Raw genomic sequence first — 16,493 nt, forward strand, 5'->3', positions numbered from 1 at the left:
CTTAGAAATACCAGATAAAGGGAGGAAATGCTCAATTCCATAGTCCTAGCTTCAAGTTTTACATTTACATGGGTCACAGTTAATTTAAAATTTCACTTTCTGGGGCACCTCGGTGTCTCAGTGGTTGAACATCTGCCTTTAGCTCAGGGAGTGATCCCGGGGATCCTGGGATCGAGTCCTGCATTGGGCTCCCTGCAGGGAGCCTGCTTCTCCCTCTGCCTGTGTCTCTGCCTCTCTCTATCTCTGTGTCTCTCATGAATAAATAAATAAAATCTTTAAAAATAAATAAATAGATAAAATTTCACTTTCTGAATTAATAATTCACCAAAAAAGTTAACCTATCCCTTTAAAAAGGTAGTAAAACATTTGAGTTTGTATGTATTAGCTTATTCAATCCATTGAACTATTATTTGTGCAAAAGAAAAAGTAACTGAGTCAATGACATTCAAGGAGCAAGAATGAGTAAATATCTCTTCAAAAAGTAATCCATTATTGCCCTTCCTACACATACAAAGGGAATCTATTTTTAACAGATGCCTTCCCTCGGGCTCCTCCCAGGCCAGCTCCTGGGATGAAGCTGTTTCCCCATCACTCTCCTAAGGCAGCTTCCCATCTCACTGATGCCAGTGACTTGTTGGGTGTCCCTCAGCACCCGTGACATTGGCCCATCCATTTGTTGGTTTAGCTACTCATGATACCTATTCTTGACTAGTCACTCGTCCATAGGGTGCCCTAAAGCTAAAAAAGGGTGATAAATTAGGAAATAATCTAGAGCGTCCAATAATCTCCTTCTGATTTGAATCTCATTGATGATCATTTGCTGTCCATCAACAGGGAAGGGAGATGTCAAAACAAACAAAAAAGATTAAAGAAGAAGGAAGGGAAGAAACAAAATGTTGAACTGCTTCTTCATTTTCTTTTTTTTTTTTAATTTTTTCCTTCTATTCCTACCATATAGAGATATAAATTGGAAAGGCAGGTTTTTTTTTGTTTTTGTTTTTATTTATGATAGTCACACAGAGAGAGAGAGAGAGGCAGAGACTCAGGCAGAGGGAGAAGCAGGCTCCATGCACTGGGAGCCTGACGTGGGATTCGATCCCGGGTCTCCAGGATTGCGCCCCGGGCCAAAGGCAGGCGCCAAACCGCTGCGCCACCCAGGGATCCCTGCTTCTTCATTTTCATTAAACTGCAATATAATTACTTTGTGAACCGTAAGAATGAATATTAAGTAAGAATGATAATTATTCTCCCTGAGAAAGAATCATGATGGATCAAGGACAATACGGTATCGGACTCACCATCTCTGCGATTAAGACTTGCAAAGCCCGGGCCGTGGCTGCTGGACAGCTCCGAAGAGCTGCTGAAGGCTTCTCGCGGCAAGGTGGATGCCAGCGCAGCATCACAGTTATCTGTGCAGAAAATACCAAGTTCCGGTTAACTCCCTGCTCAAGGCTTGTCTTCTTCTCCCCCTCCCTTCCTACTTCCTTCCTCCTCTTCCTCCTCTCCTTCCTTCTTTCCCTCCCTTTTTAGTTAACAGGCTAAGAAAATGCTAGAACCTGTGGCAACCATCAGTCTTGGTCAGACGTGTGTTAGTAAATGCTAACAACAGGCTCTTAAAGAAAATAAAAGCCCTGACTGGTAGCATTTGCCATCTTCTATGGTGTACGTACTCCCATCGTGGCCAATTACAAGCTGTCAGTGTGATATCACCAAGCATGGGACTGAAAAGAGACTCACACATGTTCACACCATTAGACAGTATTTCCAGCCTACAGATCCAAGACACTGAAATAAACTCAAGAGCACAGATAATAGCAAGATGCCATGAAATAGAGTAATGAGTGGTGAGTTTGGAGAACTTACCTTTGTTTTTAACATGATTTATTTCACTGTAACTTTCTACAATTTAATCTTTAATAATGGCTGTATTTTAACAACTGGCTTACACAATTCATGAAAAGTTAACGATTGGCTCTTGCCAACTATTAAAAGTTGGTTGCAGCCCACTGCCCCTCAATGGAAGAACTATCAGAAGAATTTCCTTTGAAATCAGGAAGAAGACTTTAATAGGCATCACTGCTTCTGTTGAATGCTGCTCTCAAAGTCCAATCAGGATATAAGAGAACATTTACAAATTAAAAGCATAGAATTGAAAAAAAAAAAAAAAGCAAATGTCATCACTTTCAGATGATACGACTGTAGAGGTAAAAAATCCAAAAGTAGCTAATTGACTGGCTTAATAGCTCCATATCCCAAAAACTGATTTCACTTTAAACTCTAGCTGGGGTTAGACGATAAATTAAATAGAATAGCAAATAATAACAAAACACATAAAGTATCTAAGAATGAATCTTAGGAAACTGTGCAAAACATAATAATGGAAAAAAACATAACGGGGATTATTATAAAAGCTATATTGAAAGACATTAAAGCAAAACTGCGTAAAATACAGCCTCCAGTAATCACAGACAGAGACAGCATGTTTAACATCTCAGCCACCCCCAGTTTGATCTAAAGATTCATTTAGAAGTCCAATCAAAAGCCCAAGAGAATTTTTCAAGGAAATTGAATCGGGGAAACCATGACTTGGAAATTCATAACATGGGGTAGAGACACGATTTAAGGAGTCTGGGAAGACTAACAGAAAAACCACATCTTTATGTTCATCAAACCTTTAGCAAAAATTCAGTATTTTCTTTAATCATGAGCAGCAACAGATCACAGCATTTTGAGTAGTGCCCATGCATTTGATTTGTTACCATCATAAGTTAGAGGTATCTCATAGCAATCATTGTCATGGATATCTAGAAATATAGTTGATGCTCCTCGTTATTTCAAAATAATAGCATTTATTCAACTCACTACTAGATTTTGTTATTTAATGTACTTAATAGCTAAGGAGACATTATATAACAATTTCTAATTTATTGATATCAGCACATCACTGTAATTGGCATATACATATACAAATATGTAATGCATTCACAACCATTGCTCTGAGAAGGGGACACAGGCTTTGGCACAAGGAAGGCCCAGGAAGCCCCTGTGATGGGGGTCATGCACTGAAGCACCAAGCTGTTGAGTTCATATTGGGCTATTATTAGTACTTCAGGACACTTCCAGAGGAGGGATGTTGTCTACAGTTAGTTCATGGTCAACTGAGCAAACTTGAGTGTTAGGTTAGAAATCTCTCAGGAGTGCCAGCATGTTGAGCAGACCATGAATGCAGAGGGGTCCTGGGACCTCACCGCCAACTTGAAGTCACACAGAAGACTGAGAGCAAGAGAAGATTATTCCCATTAACTGTGTGTCTTTGGAAGCCTGCTCTCTTCCCAGCCCTGGCCCCACAAAATTTCCTTTAGGGGTCTGTCCCCATGCTGCCCCCTCGTCTCTGTTGCTCACACGGTTGTTGTCCTCTCACCACTTATGGTCTCCTCTTAAGTTGGAAACTGATGAGGACCTAGCACAGATTTTGGAGCTGAACTTGGGTGGGGTTGGCATTTGACAGCTTGCCTGCTCTTGGGGTGTCACTCACCCTTCCCTAAGCCTCGGTTCTCTCTGATGAGATTTCTTTTTTTTTTTAAGATTTTTATTTTTATTTTTTATTGGTGTTCAATTTACCAACATACAGAATAACCCCCAGTGCCTGTCACCCATTCACTCCCACCCCCCGCCCTCCTCCCTTTCTACCACCCCTAGTTCATTTCCCAGAGTTAGCAGTCTTTATGTTCTGTCTCCCTTTCTGATATTTCCCACACATTTCTTCTCCCTTCCCTTATATTCCCTTTCACTATTATTTATATTCCCCAAATGAATGAGAACATATAATGTTTGTCCTTCTCTGACTGACTTACTTCACTCAGCATAATACCCTCCAGTTCCATCCATGGTGGGTATTTGTCATTTCTAATAGCTGAGTAATATTCCATTGTATACATAGACCACATCTTCTTTATCCACTCATCTTTCGATGGACACCGAGGCTTCTTCCACAGTTTGGCTATTGTGGCCATTGCTGCTATAAACATCGGGGTGCAGGTGTCCTGGCGTTTCATTGCATCTGTATCTTTGGGGTAAATCTCCAACAGTGCAATTGGTGGGTCGTAGGGCAGGTCTATTTTCAATGGGAAATCACGCAACTGGACAGTGAAGAGATACACAACTGGACGGTGGGGATTCTCACAATTGTACAATGAAGAGACACACAACTGGACAGTGGAGAATCACACAACTGTACTATGGTGGTATTGTCTAATTATACAATGGGGAGCCAACTCCCACAACTGCACAGTGGGGAGTTACACAACTAGGCAATGGGAGTCACACAGCAGTATGGCAAGGAGTCATATCACTGTACAATGGGATTCATACACTAAGAGGATTGCTAAGGATTACAAGTATTTGCTTTTATTATTCTCACTATGGTAATACAAGGCAACACTAACTAAGTTCCTTCAAAATATCTTATAAAGACATTTTCCCCCTACAAAGATGGAAAAGGAAGGATTTAAAGTTCTAAACCATATTGTCATTTTTTATTCTTTCCTCAAAGAAGGCATATGAAGCTTAGTCTTTAAAAAGTAGTAGTAGTAGTAGTAGTAGTAGTAGTAGTAGTAGTAGTAATCTTTGTGTTGTAATCTTTCTTTGGAAGAACAATTTATAAAATTTATTTTAAAATGATAATTTTCAGGCACCTGGGTGGCTCAGTCAGTGAAGCATCTGCCTTCAGCTCAGGTTGTGATCTCAGGGTCCTGGGATGGAGCCTCACATCTGGCTCCCTATTCAGTGGGGAGTCTGCTTCTGCCTCTGCCCCTTCTCCTGCTTGTGTTCTCTCTCTCTTTCTCTCATATACTCTCTCTCTCTCTCTCTCTCTCTCTCAAATAAGCAAATAAATAAGTAAATAAATAAATATCTAGAATGACAATTTTCTATCTAACCCTAACTTAGAGGCTTTAAAGCCTGTGTTCCAATTTATTCCAACATTGTAAAAGTTGAGGATATGTGTGGTCAAAAACAAGGTGGTCACATTCTATAAGGCATCTGGAGAGGAGTGGTTCTGGATTTTGACAGTGTTTTCTAGGCATTCAGTGTGTTTCTAACTAAATTTAATGCATGTAAGGTGAAGGCTCAGGAGTCATCCTGAACTTCCATTAACTATTGTTTTCAATCTGAAATGTCTATATTTTCTGCTAAGATTCCTGAAGCAAAAATTGTCAAGACCCAATTTAATTTTCTTTTTCTGGCATCATTATAAAACTTTTGAATCCCACTAAGTGAATACCATTCTTATGAATAATCTAATACATATTATTTCTATCCAAAAAAAAGATGATTCCTGAAATGTTTCAAAGATACAAGAATTATTCACAAATTGTGGTTTTTAGCAAGTGAGATGGCAAAATAATTTTAAAGAACCACTATTTATCACTTAGAGGGAAAAGCAAGTTGAGTACAAATAATAAGCTTATGAGAATTAACTTATGAAGATAGACAGAGACTATTACAGCTAAATAAGCTAAAGCAACTTTATTCCCCTTCCTAATAACCACTCATATTAATGAGAGTGATTCTATGGAATAATCTTAATTTTGAAAAGCACTGATCCTTCAGTGGTTCAAATGTACTCAAAGTGAGGTTCTCAAAACAGCTTAAGAATTCTAAAGGCAAAGTGATGGTCCGTTGTCATGTGTTTGGAGAAAAAAAAATACACCACAATTGTTCATGATTTATATATGACTCAGATCAAAGTGCCAGGGACACCTTTGCTGTGCATTCTGATATAATTCATATTTATGAAATACTCAAACCTTGTCTCACTAGTTGTACCTATTACAATGCCATTTTAATCAAAAGCCTATTATACATCTTACCAAAAGAACAGCCTTAGACTGAGATTATAAAACAATATATCAGCTTCTTTTTCTCAAAATTATATATATATATTTTCAGGTAAATTCATTTACCACTGAAGCTATCTGGACCTGGTGTAGGCCCTCCAGTTGAGTGAATTCATACTGGTAATATTTCCTTTTCTTAGATCAAAGCATTTATAAAATGTTTCACAGATTTTTGAGCAAATTTTAAATTACAAAATAGTATATTCCAAATGCTGAATCCAAATGGTAGAGAAGATGTAAATGGGCAAATATTTGTTAATAAAAAGAGCTTCCTGCCTAATGACTTGTCTTTGAACTTCCAGAAAATGTGCAACTTAAATACATGAAATCACTTTTGAAAAAGTCTTCTTGTTAGAGCACAAGTCAATAAAATTGAAAATAAGAAATCAGTGCAGAAAATCAAAAAAGCCAAAAGCTGGCTCTTTGAAAAGATCAGTAAAAGGTTCTAGCCAGGTTAGCTTAAAAAAAAAAAAAAGAAAGGAAAGGTCACAAATTATTAATATCAGAAATGAAAGAAACAGCATCACTACAGATCCCATGGACATGACATGAAAATAAAGAAATAATATGGACAACTCTGTCCACACATTTAATAATCTAGGTTATATGGACTAAAAGATACAATCTGCCAAATTCACACAAGAAGGAAAACAATCTATATAGGCCTACATCTATTAAAGAATTTGAATCTATAATTAGTAACCTTCCAAAACAGAAAACACCAGGTCCAGATGGCTTCAGTGGTAAATTCTACCCAACATTAAGGAAGAAATTTTCCAAATTCTCTACAAATTCTTTCAGAAGATAGAAGCATAGGGAATACATTCCAATTCATTTTATGACAACTGAATTATCCTAATACCAAAACCAGTCATAGATATTACAAGAAAAGAAACCTATAGACCAATACTTCTCATAAACATAGATGTAAAACCCTCAACAAAATATTAGCAAATTGAATCCAACAATGCATAAAGAGAATTATACACCATGAACAAGTGTAATTTATCCCAGGTATGCAAGGCTGACTCAACATTCAGAAAGCAATTAATGTAATCTACCGCATCAATGGGCTAAAGAAGAAAAATCACATGATCACATAAATAGATGCAGAAAAAGTATTTGACAAAGTCCAACACCTATTTGTGGTCAAAACTCTTAAACTAGAAATAGAGGAGAACTTCTCCATCTTGAAGAAGAATACCTACTGAAAATTTATAGTTAAATCGTACTTAATGGTGAGAAACTTGAAGTTTCCCCACTAAGATCAGGAACAAGAAAAGGATGTTCCCTCTCCTCATTCCTTTTCAACATCCTACTAGAAGTCTTTAATTAATGCAATTAGACTAGAAGAGGAAATAAAAGGGATACAGATTGAGAAGGAAGAAATCTCTGTTCGCAAATGTCATGATCATCTATGTAGAAAATCCAAAAGAATTAGCTAAAACAAAAATTAAAAACAGAAACCTGAAACTAATAAGAGATATGGCAAGTTGGCAGGATATAAGGCTAATAAACAAAAGTTGATTGCTTTCTTTATATATCAGTAATGAACAGGTTGAAGTTGAAATTAAAAACACAACACCAAAATTAAATACATACATACATACATACATACACACACAATACCACTTACATTAGCATCCAAAAATACGAAACACTTGGGCATACATCTAAAAAATATGTACACTATCAATACAAAACACGGATGCATAAAATCAAAGGACTAAATAAATAGAGAGTCTATATGCAAGGAAGATTCAATATTGTCAAGATGTCAGTTCTTCCAATTTGGTCTATAGATTCATGGCAATTGCAATCGAAATCCCTGCAAGGTATTTTGTGGATATCAAGAAACCAATTCTAAAGTTTATGTGGAGAGAAATAAACAACCAAGATTAGCCAACACAGTATTAGGGGTGGAGGACAGACACCACCTGGCTTCAAGACCTACTATAAAGACACAGGAGTCAAGACAATATGGTTTGGGAAAACGAACTGACAAATAGAATAGAATAAAGCCCAGAAGTGGGCCCAAACAATATAATCAACTGGCCTCGGACAAAGGAGCAAAAGCAATACAATGGAGCAAAGATGGTCTTTTCAACAAATGGTGCTGGAACAACTGGACGTCCACATGTAGAGTCATGAATCTACACACAGATTTTTCACCTTTCACAAAATGTCTCAAACAGATCATAGATCTAACAGTAAAGTACAAAACGATAAAATACCCAAAAAGATGGCACAGGAGAAAATCCAGATGCTCTGTATTGGGCAATGACTTTTTTAGATTAAAACACAAAAGGTACAATCTATGAAAGAAAGAATTGATAAACTGGCCTTCATGAAAGTTAAAATTTTCTGCTCTGCAAAAGACACTGTCAAAAAAAATGAAAAGACAAGTCACAGACTGGGAGACAATATTTGCAAAAGATACATCTGACAAAGAACCATTCTCCAAAATATAAAAATAACTTTTCAGCTCAACAATTAAAAAAACCACCCAACTCCATTTAAAAATTGGTCCAAAGACTTCCAGGGACTTCAATAAAGAAGATGTGCAGATGTCAGATAAGCATGTAACAAGAGGTTCCACATAATAGGTCATCAGGGAAATGGAAATTAAAACAATGAGATACCAGGAAGCCTGGGTGGCTCAGCGGTTGAGCGCTGCCTTCTGCCCAGGGCGTGATCCTGGAGACCCGGGGTTGAGTCCCACGTCGGGCTCCCTGCATGGAGCCTGCTTCTCCCTCTCCCTGTGTCTCTGCTTTTCTCTCTCTCTCTCTCTCATGAATAAATAAATAAAATCTTTTTTTACTAAATAAATAAATAAATAAATAAATAAATAAATAAATAAATAGAACAATGAGATGCCACCACACACCTATTAGAATGGCCAAGCCCTGAAACACTGCCAACATAAAAATCTGGCAGGGATGTAGAGCAACAGGAACTCTCACTCATCGCTGGTGGGAACACAAAATGGTACGATCTTCTTGGAAGACAATTTGGCAGGTTCTTAAAAAACTAAATATACTCCTACCATGCATTCCAACAATTACACTCCTTGGTATTTACCCAAAGGAGTTGAAAACTTATGTCCACACAGAAACATGTGCACACTGTTTATAACAGCTTTACTCGTGAATTGCCAAAACGTGGGCTCAAACAGAGTGTCCTTTAGTAGGTGAATGGATAAAGAAACTGTAGCACAACCAGACAATGGAGTATTTTCAACACTAAAAAGAAATGAGCTATCAAGCCACGAAAAAACATGGAGGAACCTTAAATGCATGTTACTAAGTGAAAGAAGCCAATCTGAAGAGGCTACATACCGTTTGATTCCAACTATATGACATTTTGGCAAAAAGCAAAATTACAGAGACAGTAAAAAAGATCAGTAGTTGTCAGTGTTTAAGAGGTAGACAGGAATCAATAGGTGGAACACAGGGCATTTTTAGGGTAGGGAAGCCACTCTGTGAGACACTGGGATGGTAAATACATGTCTTTATACATTTGGCAAATCCCATAGACTATACAACACCAAGTGTGATCCCTGATATAAATCATGAACTCTGAGTAATAATGACATGTCAAGATAGGTTCATCAGTTTGAACAAATGAAGCGCTCTGAGAGTGGCTGTTGATGATAGGTGAGGCTGCACATGTATGCCGAAAGGGGGGGAATAGGAAATCCCTGTACTTTCTGCTTAATTCTGCTGTGAACTTAAAACTGCTCTAAAAATAATGCGCACTAAAAACAACTTTCTTTTTATCAACAACTGAGGATTTACTTAAGAATAAAGTCTATGAAAAAAAAAAGAATACAGGCCATGATTCAAATAACTACCTTAAGAAAAGACATAAACACTTAATCTTCACATTGATTCTATTCCAGCTATATGTTAAGAAGCCTCTTTGTGAAATTTAGCTCTAGCACTTGGCCTGGCAAATGAAAAAAAAAAAAAAAAAAAGTCTACTCCTTCCTGGTTTTAAAATAATGCAAAACTGCATGACTTCCAAACCTCAGAAGATTCAGAGCTCTGGAAAGAGAACTGTTTCAGTTTTCTCACAGGTTTCCCTCCTTCCACAGCCTCCTTCCACAGGAGCCAAGGATTTGGACTTGTTTGAAAGGCAACATTTTAATAATCCCAATTATTATCCACCAAGGTCCCTGAAAACTTATATTCAGCAAAAACCACGGATACCCAATGGTGACTGTGATTCCAGCATTACAACTGGTGCCATTTTAATGAATCATCCTGCCTCTCATTTAGGATCAGCAGTTTTCATAAAAAAAAAAAAAATAAATAAATAAATATTTATCTTTATTTCCTCAGCTTCTAGTGCAGTGCCTGGCACATGGTAGGCATCTGATAAATGTGTGCTGAATTAAATTGGCCACAAGTTGGAGAAGAACTTTCTTCAATCTCCATATCTAAGTTATATTTCATCCGTGACATGTATTGAGCTAACAACATGGAAACAGCCCAACTCATCCTGATAGGAAAAGCACGCAGTCTTCATTTCCAGGCTGAGGCAGGTGACAGTGGGACACAGGTTAACAAGGGTGGAGAAGAGAGGGCCGCACCAGCACAAGGGAACTGTGCAGGAAGCATTCGTTTCAGGTGACATTCTTGTTCCTGCTTTAAAACATCAGTAACAGCCAGGGGCCCACCACACTCAGATACTTCTCAGGAAGAACTCACAAATGGAAAGAACAGAACATCTCTGCATTCCAAGAAAGGAACATCTCCAGATGTGTCAAGGTTTGCACAATTCTGTGCAATAGAGTTCAGGGGCAAACAAGCATAGCAATAGTTTCTTGGACACTGATGCCCAAGAGACCTACCTTCCTATATGAAGTTTCATGGTTTATGGGGCGGGGTGGCAGGGGTCCTGAAGCTGTCTGCCAAGGACTTTCCGAGGCCCCAGACAGGACCCGCTGATCCCTTACATCACTGAGCATCTGTCACCAAACTGAACGCCAGGAAAAAGCAGCGGGGGCATTTTAAAAATTAGCATTCTCCCCACCCCTGCAATTCTGATTTAACAGGGGTGTTTTACCTTGAGCCCCACCAAACCAGGTATTTCAGATACAATGGAGGATACTCCCGCACTCAAGGCAGACACCCTCTGCTCTTCAGGGGAGGAAGCGCACACCATACCTGCAGGGCACGGCAGAGTGGCTCAACGGTAGCCACCTGTCTTCCCGTGAGCAGCCCGGGCATCCCCATGGTGTTCTGTGCTTAGCGTTTAAACCAGTAGGGGCGACTTGGCAGTGTAAGGGACACAATTCCAAAAATCTGAAACCCTGGGGCACCTGGGTGGCTCCGTGGTTGAGCTTCTGCTTTTGGCTCAGGGCATGATCCTGGGGTCCTGGGATCAAGTCCCGCATTGGGCTCCCTGCAGGGAGCCTGCTTCTCCCTCTGCCTGTGTCTCTGCCTCTCTTGGTGTGTCTCTCATGAATAAATAAATAAAATCTTAAAAAAAATCTGAAACCCTATCAAACTTGACCCAGAAGGACACACTTGGGAAGTTAGCTATTGACTCACATGAGTATTGACTTTGCCCTAAACATTTAGTTTAAAAATATTTTAACTATCCATAGCTCATTGGTTGGAGAACTGCCTTGCTTGCACGTAAATATGAGATGTCCATTTCAAGGGGCAAAGTCTAATATCCCACAAGCTATGCTCATATTGTTAAAATGGTCACAAGGCAATCAAGTGTGCCCTGCTTTTAATTTTTCTGTTCATACATTGTTCACATGAATTACCAAAATACAGTAATTGCCATAAAACCACAGAGCTTCAGTCTATAAATGTTGCTTCTACATAAGCTGCTTTGTGGAGCAATACCTAATAAATATTTCTTGAGGGAATAAATAATTTATTTTGAAACCGCAAATTTTTTAAGTTTCTCAATTTTCTCCACCAAAAGTTTAGAAAGAAAATTATTTAATTCCCTCTCTACTATATGATTGTAAAATGATTGAAAACCACAGTGCAACGTTTTTAAAGACTGATGATGAAACACAAAAGGAATTAGATGGTCATTTATATTTTGAAGAATGTTTCTCCTGAAAGTCCAGATGACTTTTTTAAAGAACTTACAAAAATTTAACAGAACAAAAAACAAAACAAAACAAAACAAAAAACAATCCTAACAGTGTACTATCTTATTTGATCCATAAATATTGTAACAAATAGTTGAATTTTTAGGACAAGACTTAGGTGACATGAGAACTTTTTACTCTATCTTGGAAAGAATATCTGATCTTTGGGCATTTTCAGTGGAAAGAATTTAAAATTGATAAAAACAAAATAACTAACATATTCCCAAGCTAAAGACTCACTGCTTTATAGGAATGAGAAACAGAATACATGCCATTGCAAAGAAATGTGTATTTTGTGCTTTAAATAATCAACTGGAGGTTTCAAAAAGCTTTTGGGACTGCAGATGAAAGTCTGGCCACAAGCTTTGTTTTGTAATTTGGATTCACTTGCCTTTTGTTTTCTCTCCCCTCTCCCTCCCATCCTCTCCTTCCTTTCTTCCTCTCTGCCTCCCTTCTTTCTTCTGAGAGTCAACAAGGGATAGTTGTTCAAAACAGGTGCGTAGTTGGTGGCAGCATGTACAATCAATCCATTCCAAGCACGAGTATTTATTTGTTCATGACCCTTCCACAAAATGCTGGGGTTTTTTCCATTTTGTTGAAGGGAGAAAAACACAGGGCAGTAATTTCTCTGTAGAGTTCCAAGGAGGAATACAAATACAAGGAGGGAACAAAGGAGGGTTTTTATATTATGGAATTTGTTATCTTCCGGAATTTTGATGATACTTAAAGTTTCAACCATTCACTCACAGTGTAGTATTTTCTGGTAGAACCCGCTGAGGTGCCAGTACGCTGCAGCATTGCTGTTTAATGTAATGTTTACCTAAAAATTATTTAAATTTAAATGGTAACAGTTCACTGAAAACTTGGGTCTCTGCCAAAAAAATTTCCATAGAACAATCATTTTGTTTAATTGTTCATGTTTATTCAAAACTAGAGGCCACTGCTGTTACACAAGTGGAAAATCCAATCATTTTTAGGAAACATGTGTATGCATGTGTGTGTGTGTGCGTAAACGTATATCAAGTAAATGCAAACTTAGATTACCATTGAATAAAGTAGTACATTTTCAGATATCTCATTAGACACATCTATAAAGATAACATATCTATTTGTTGTAATTTTCATAGGGTGTAACTAAACATTTCTTTAAAAAATTTACCCGCAGAGGGTGGGTTTTTCCTACTCCTCTACTAACCTTCCGAGCCATGCTGATATATTGCACTCATGTCAAAAAGAAGGGGAAATGTATAAATGTTCAGCAGCAAGTAGAAATTTAAAATTCACAGCATGTGCTGAATGATACCATGTATAGATACTGCCTTTTCTTTTATAAACCTGACTCTATATCTGCACCGCAAAAGCATTATATAAGACCACAGAACTTAAAATTAGTTTATAAAAGATACAAATCCGCTAACCTCGGGGAACTCTAGATTTTAACAGAAAAACGCATGAGAAAATCCGATGTCTTATTCTATTTTAAAATACGGGAAATAGCTCAAGATTTCAGACAGCCATAGAAAAAAGGTCTCCGTAATTTATCAGCAATAATTGCTGAAACTTAATAACTTCATAAGTATACTAGTAAAGTGTTACGAGCACAAATTAAATTGTGCCACCCAAATCCACCCATGATGCCAAATGTCATACTTAGAGTTATTGCTGTAACTCTAACAGCAGTCCATAAGAAAAGGAGATTAGATGAAAATTCCTACACACTTAAAGGATCCCATTCACCTGTTCTCAAATATAAACATATTTCCTTTGTTTTATCATGAATACTCTCAATATCAGAGACGAATGAATAAACGTATGATCATATTAAAACATGAAACAGAAAAACATGACTTTTTCCTAGAGGAGGAAATTGCACGATTTTGAACAGCATGCAAAATATCATATTTAATTCCTTTTCCACTGATTATCCTTCTATTTTTAACACAATGCTTAATCCTACTTTTTGAACAATGCCTAAGGCGAAATTTTACTTATTTCCCAAAGAATATTAGCAAGAGCTTACTCTCCCTTGTCATCCTCCCTACTCATGACTGTAAATTTCTAGTGAAAAAGTTATTTTCCCTCATAACGTGTATTTATTTCTGCTTTTCCTTTTGTTTCTGATCTTACAGCTCTGAAGAAGTCAAATAAGCTCTTATTCCATTATAGCAAATCAGCTTACATCATTATCTTTGGTGACCAAAACCGGGACTGTGTTTCCCTGTTTTTCCCATTTCCACAATTTTTTTAAAGATCTTATTTATGTGTTTGACAGACAGAGAGCACATGCAAGCAGGGGGAGCAACAGAGGGAGAGGGAGAAGCAGACTCCCTGCTGAGCAGGGAACCCGACAACACAGGTCTCGATCCAAGGATCCTGGGATCATGACCTGAGCCAAAGGCAGATGCTTAATTGACTGAGCCACCCAGGGGGGCCCCCTATTTCCACAATTTTCACTTGACAATTTCCATTATTGTGCTCCATTTATTTAACTCAGAACAACATGAGCTTCTGTAATTGAAACACATTATTCTTTTTCAATTTTAGGAAATTTATTTTTATGTTAATAATTCTTTGAAATTCATTGGAACTGGGTTTTTTTAGTCAAGTAAAAATGTAAATATTCTATATGTATTTGAAAGCCTGAATATTACTGTCCAATGTAATACATTCCCATAAAATAGAAGCTGGAAATAATTTATTCAAATTGCTATATCCTTATCACTTCATTATATTTTATTTGTCTATTTTACCCAAAGCTTTCTTTTCTTCTCCTCTCTTTTTCTGTTTTCTTTTGAACAGATTGAAATCTGCCCCTCACCTATTCCATTTTTTTTTTATTCTACTGGTTTGGAATGTAAACTTCCTATTACATATCTTCTTACATATTCTTCTTGTGGGCCTCCTTAAAATTTTACACTGCATTTTGGTTAACAATTTAACAAAGCCTACAATTAAACAGATTTTAATTCCCTCCACAAAATAATGCAAAAATTGTAGAATGCTTTATGTCTGATCACCCCTTCCCATGTATTTTCAGTTGTTCATATAGATTTATCTTGTCCTCTTTCTCCATTCCACCAACTACACACCAATGTTATACATACAGCTTTAAAGTTGCTTAAATGTGTAATCATATATGCACACTAGTGGGGCATCTAGGTGGCTCAGGTGGTTAAGTGTCTGCCTTTGGCTCAGGTCATGATCTCAGGGTCCTGGAATGGAGCCCCACATCAGGCTCCCTGCTCAGTGGGGAGCCTGCTTTTCGCTCTCCCTCCGTTCCTCCTTCAGCTCATGCTTTCTCTCTCTCTCTCTCTCTCTCTCTCTCTCAAATGAATACATACAGATCATATGCATATGCACACTACTAGATTCTCACCTCTCATACTGCCCTCTATAATCATTTCCTTTCTTGTGAAACTTATCCATTAACACACCTTTAGTGAAGGTTTGTTAGTCTTTAACACTCTTGGTTTTGATTTTTTCTATGATGACTTTACCTCACCTTCATTCTTGAACCATAAAGTCAACAAGTCTATAATTCTTGGTTGGCAAGTATTCAGTCTCACAAACTTAACAGTTCATGTCTTTGTTTTTATTGCTTGTTATTCCTGTCTCAGGCTGTTCTTATCAGCTTCTCTTGACTCTGCTGTTTGACAGTTCCAACATAAAGTGTTATTGTGGGTGGAAATTTCCTTTTATTTGTATTTACTATGGATTTGAGAGTCTTCCTGAATCTAAATATTGGTGACTTTTCAATTCTGGGCAATTTCTATAGATTCTCTTAAGTGTTTCTTTCCATATCTTCTCCTTACAGAACTCCTTCAGATACAGAGATCTTGTTGCATTCTTCATCCTGCCCCTGAGTCTGGCTTTCATATTTCCTGCCTCTCTGTCTCTCTATGGAACATACTGGTTATTTATTCCATGACTGTCTTCTAATTTGCTAAGCCTCTCTCCACCTGTGTCTAATCTGCCATGTCAGCAGCCACTGAATTCTCTACCCCAGTGATAACAAATTTCACTTCTCAACACTGTTCTTTTTCAATTCTGCTTGACCATTTTGATCATGTTATTCTTTACATTATTCTCATTTTTTATTTCCTTACACATATGCAATAAATTGTACATTCTAAATTGATTTCAATTTCTACATTTATTTTTATCTGATTGTACAGTTTCCTATTTCTTCTGATTTTCCCTCATGGTTTTTGTCTCTCCTATATGTTTTATGTTTATTTTTATTGTAAGCATGTATTTCCTGGGCATGAATCCATGAGCCTAGATGATTTCAGAAGCAAAACACATTCAACAGGAAGACAAGACATGAGGAGACAGAACTGGAGGAAGATGAAGGAGGTGTGAAAGCCCTGGTGGAAGAATGCCAGTGCAATGAGGTGGCTGTAGTCCAGGGTCAGTTAAAGGAGGGGATGAAAGCAGTGAGTGAAGAGAAGGGACCTTTCAAGGAGTGTGTGTGT

At 37.7% G+C, this 16,493-nt stretch overlaps 1 protein-coding gene across 2 annotated transcripts in view; it reads right to left on the minus strand.

Annotated features, from left to right (window-relative positions):
- LOC112644832 (contactin-associated protein-like 3) overlaps positions 1-16,493 on the minus strand; it is a 197,621-nt gene that overhangs the window by 160,105 nt on the left and 21,023 nt on the right. For both annotated transcript variants that reach the window (XM_035709076.2, XM_049092996.1), the window contains exon 2: positions 1,299-1,409. In XM_035709076.2, the coding sequence (XP_035564969.2) occupies positions 1,299-1,409 (111 nt within the window). The remainder of the gene's footprint in view (positions 1-1,298; positions 1,410-16,493) is intronic.

Source organism: Canis lupus, chromosome 1, assembly GCF_003254725.2.
Source record: "Canis lupus dingo isolate Sandy chromosome 1, ASM325472v2, whole genome shotgun sequence".
Classification (NCBI taxonomy): Eukaryota; Metazoa; Chordata; class Mammalia; order Carnivora; family Canidae; genus Canis; species Canis lupus.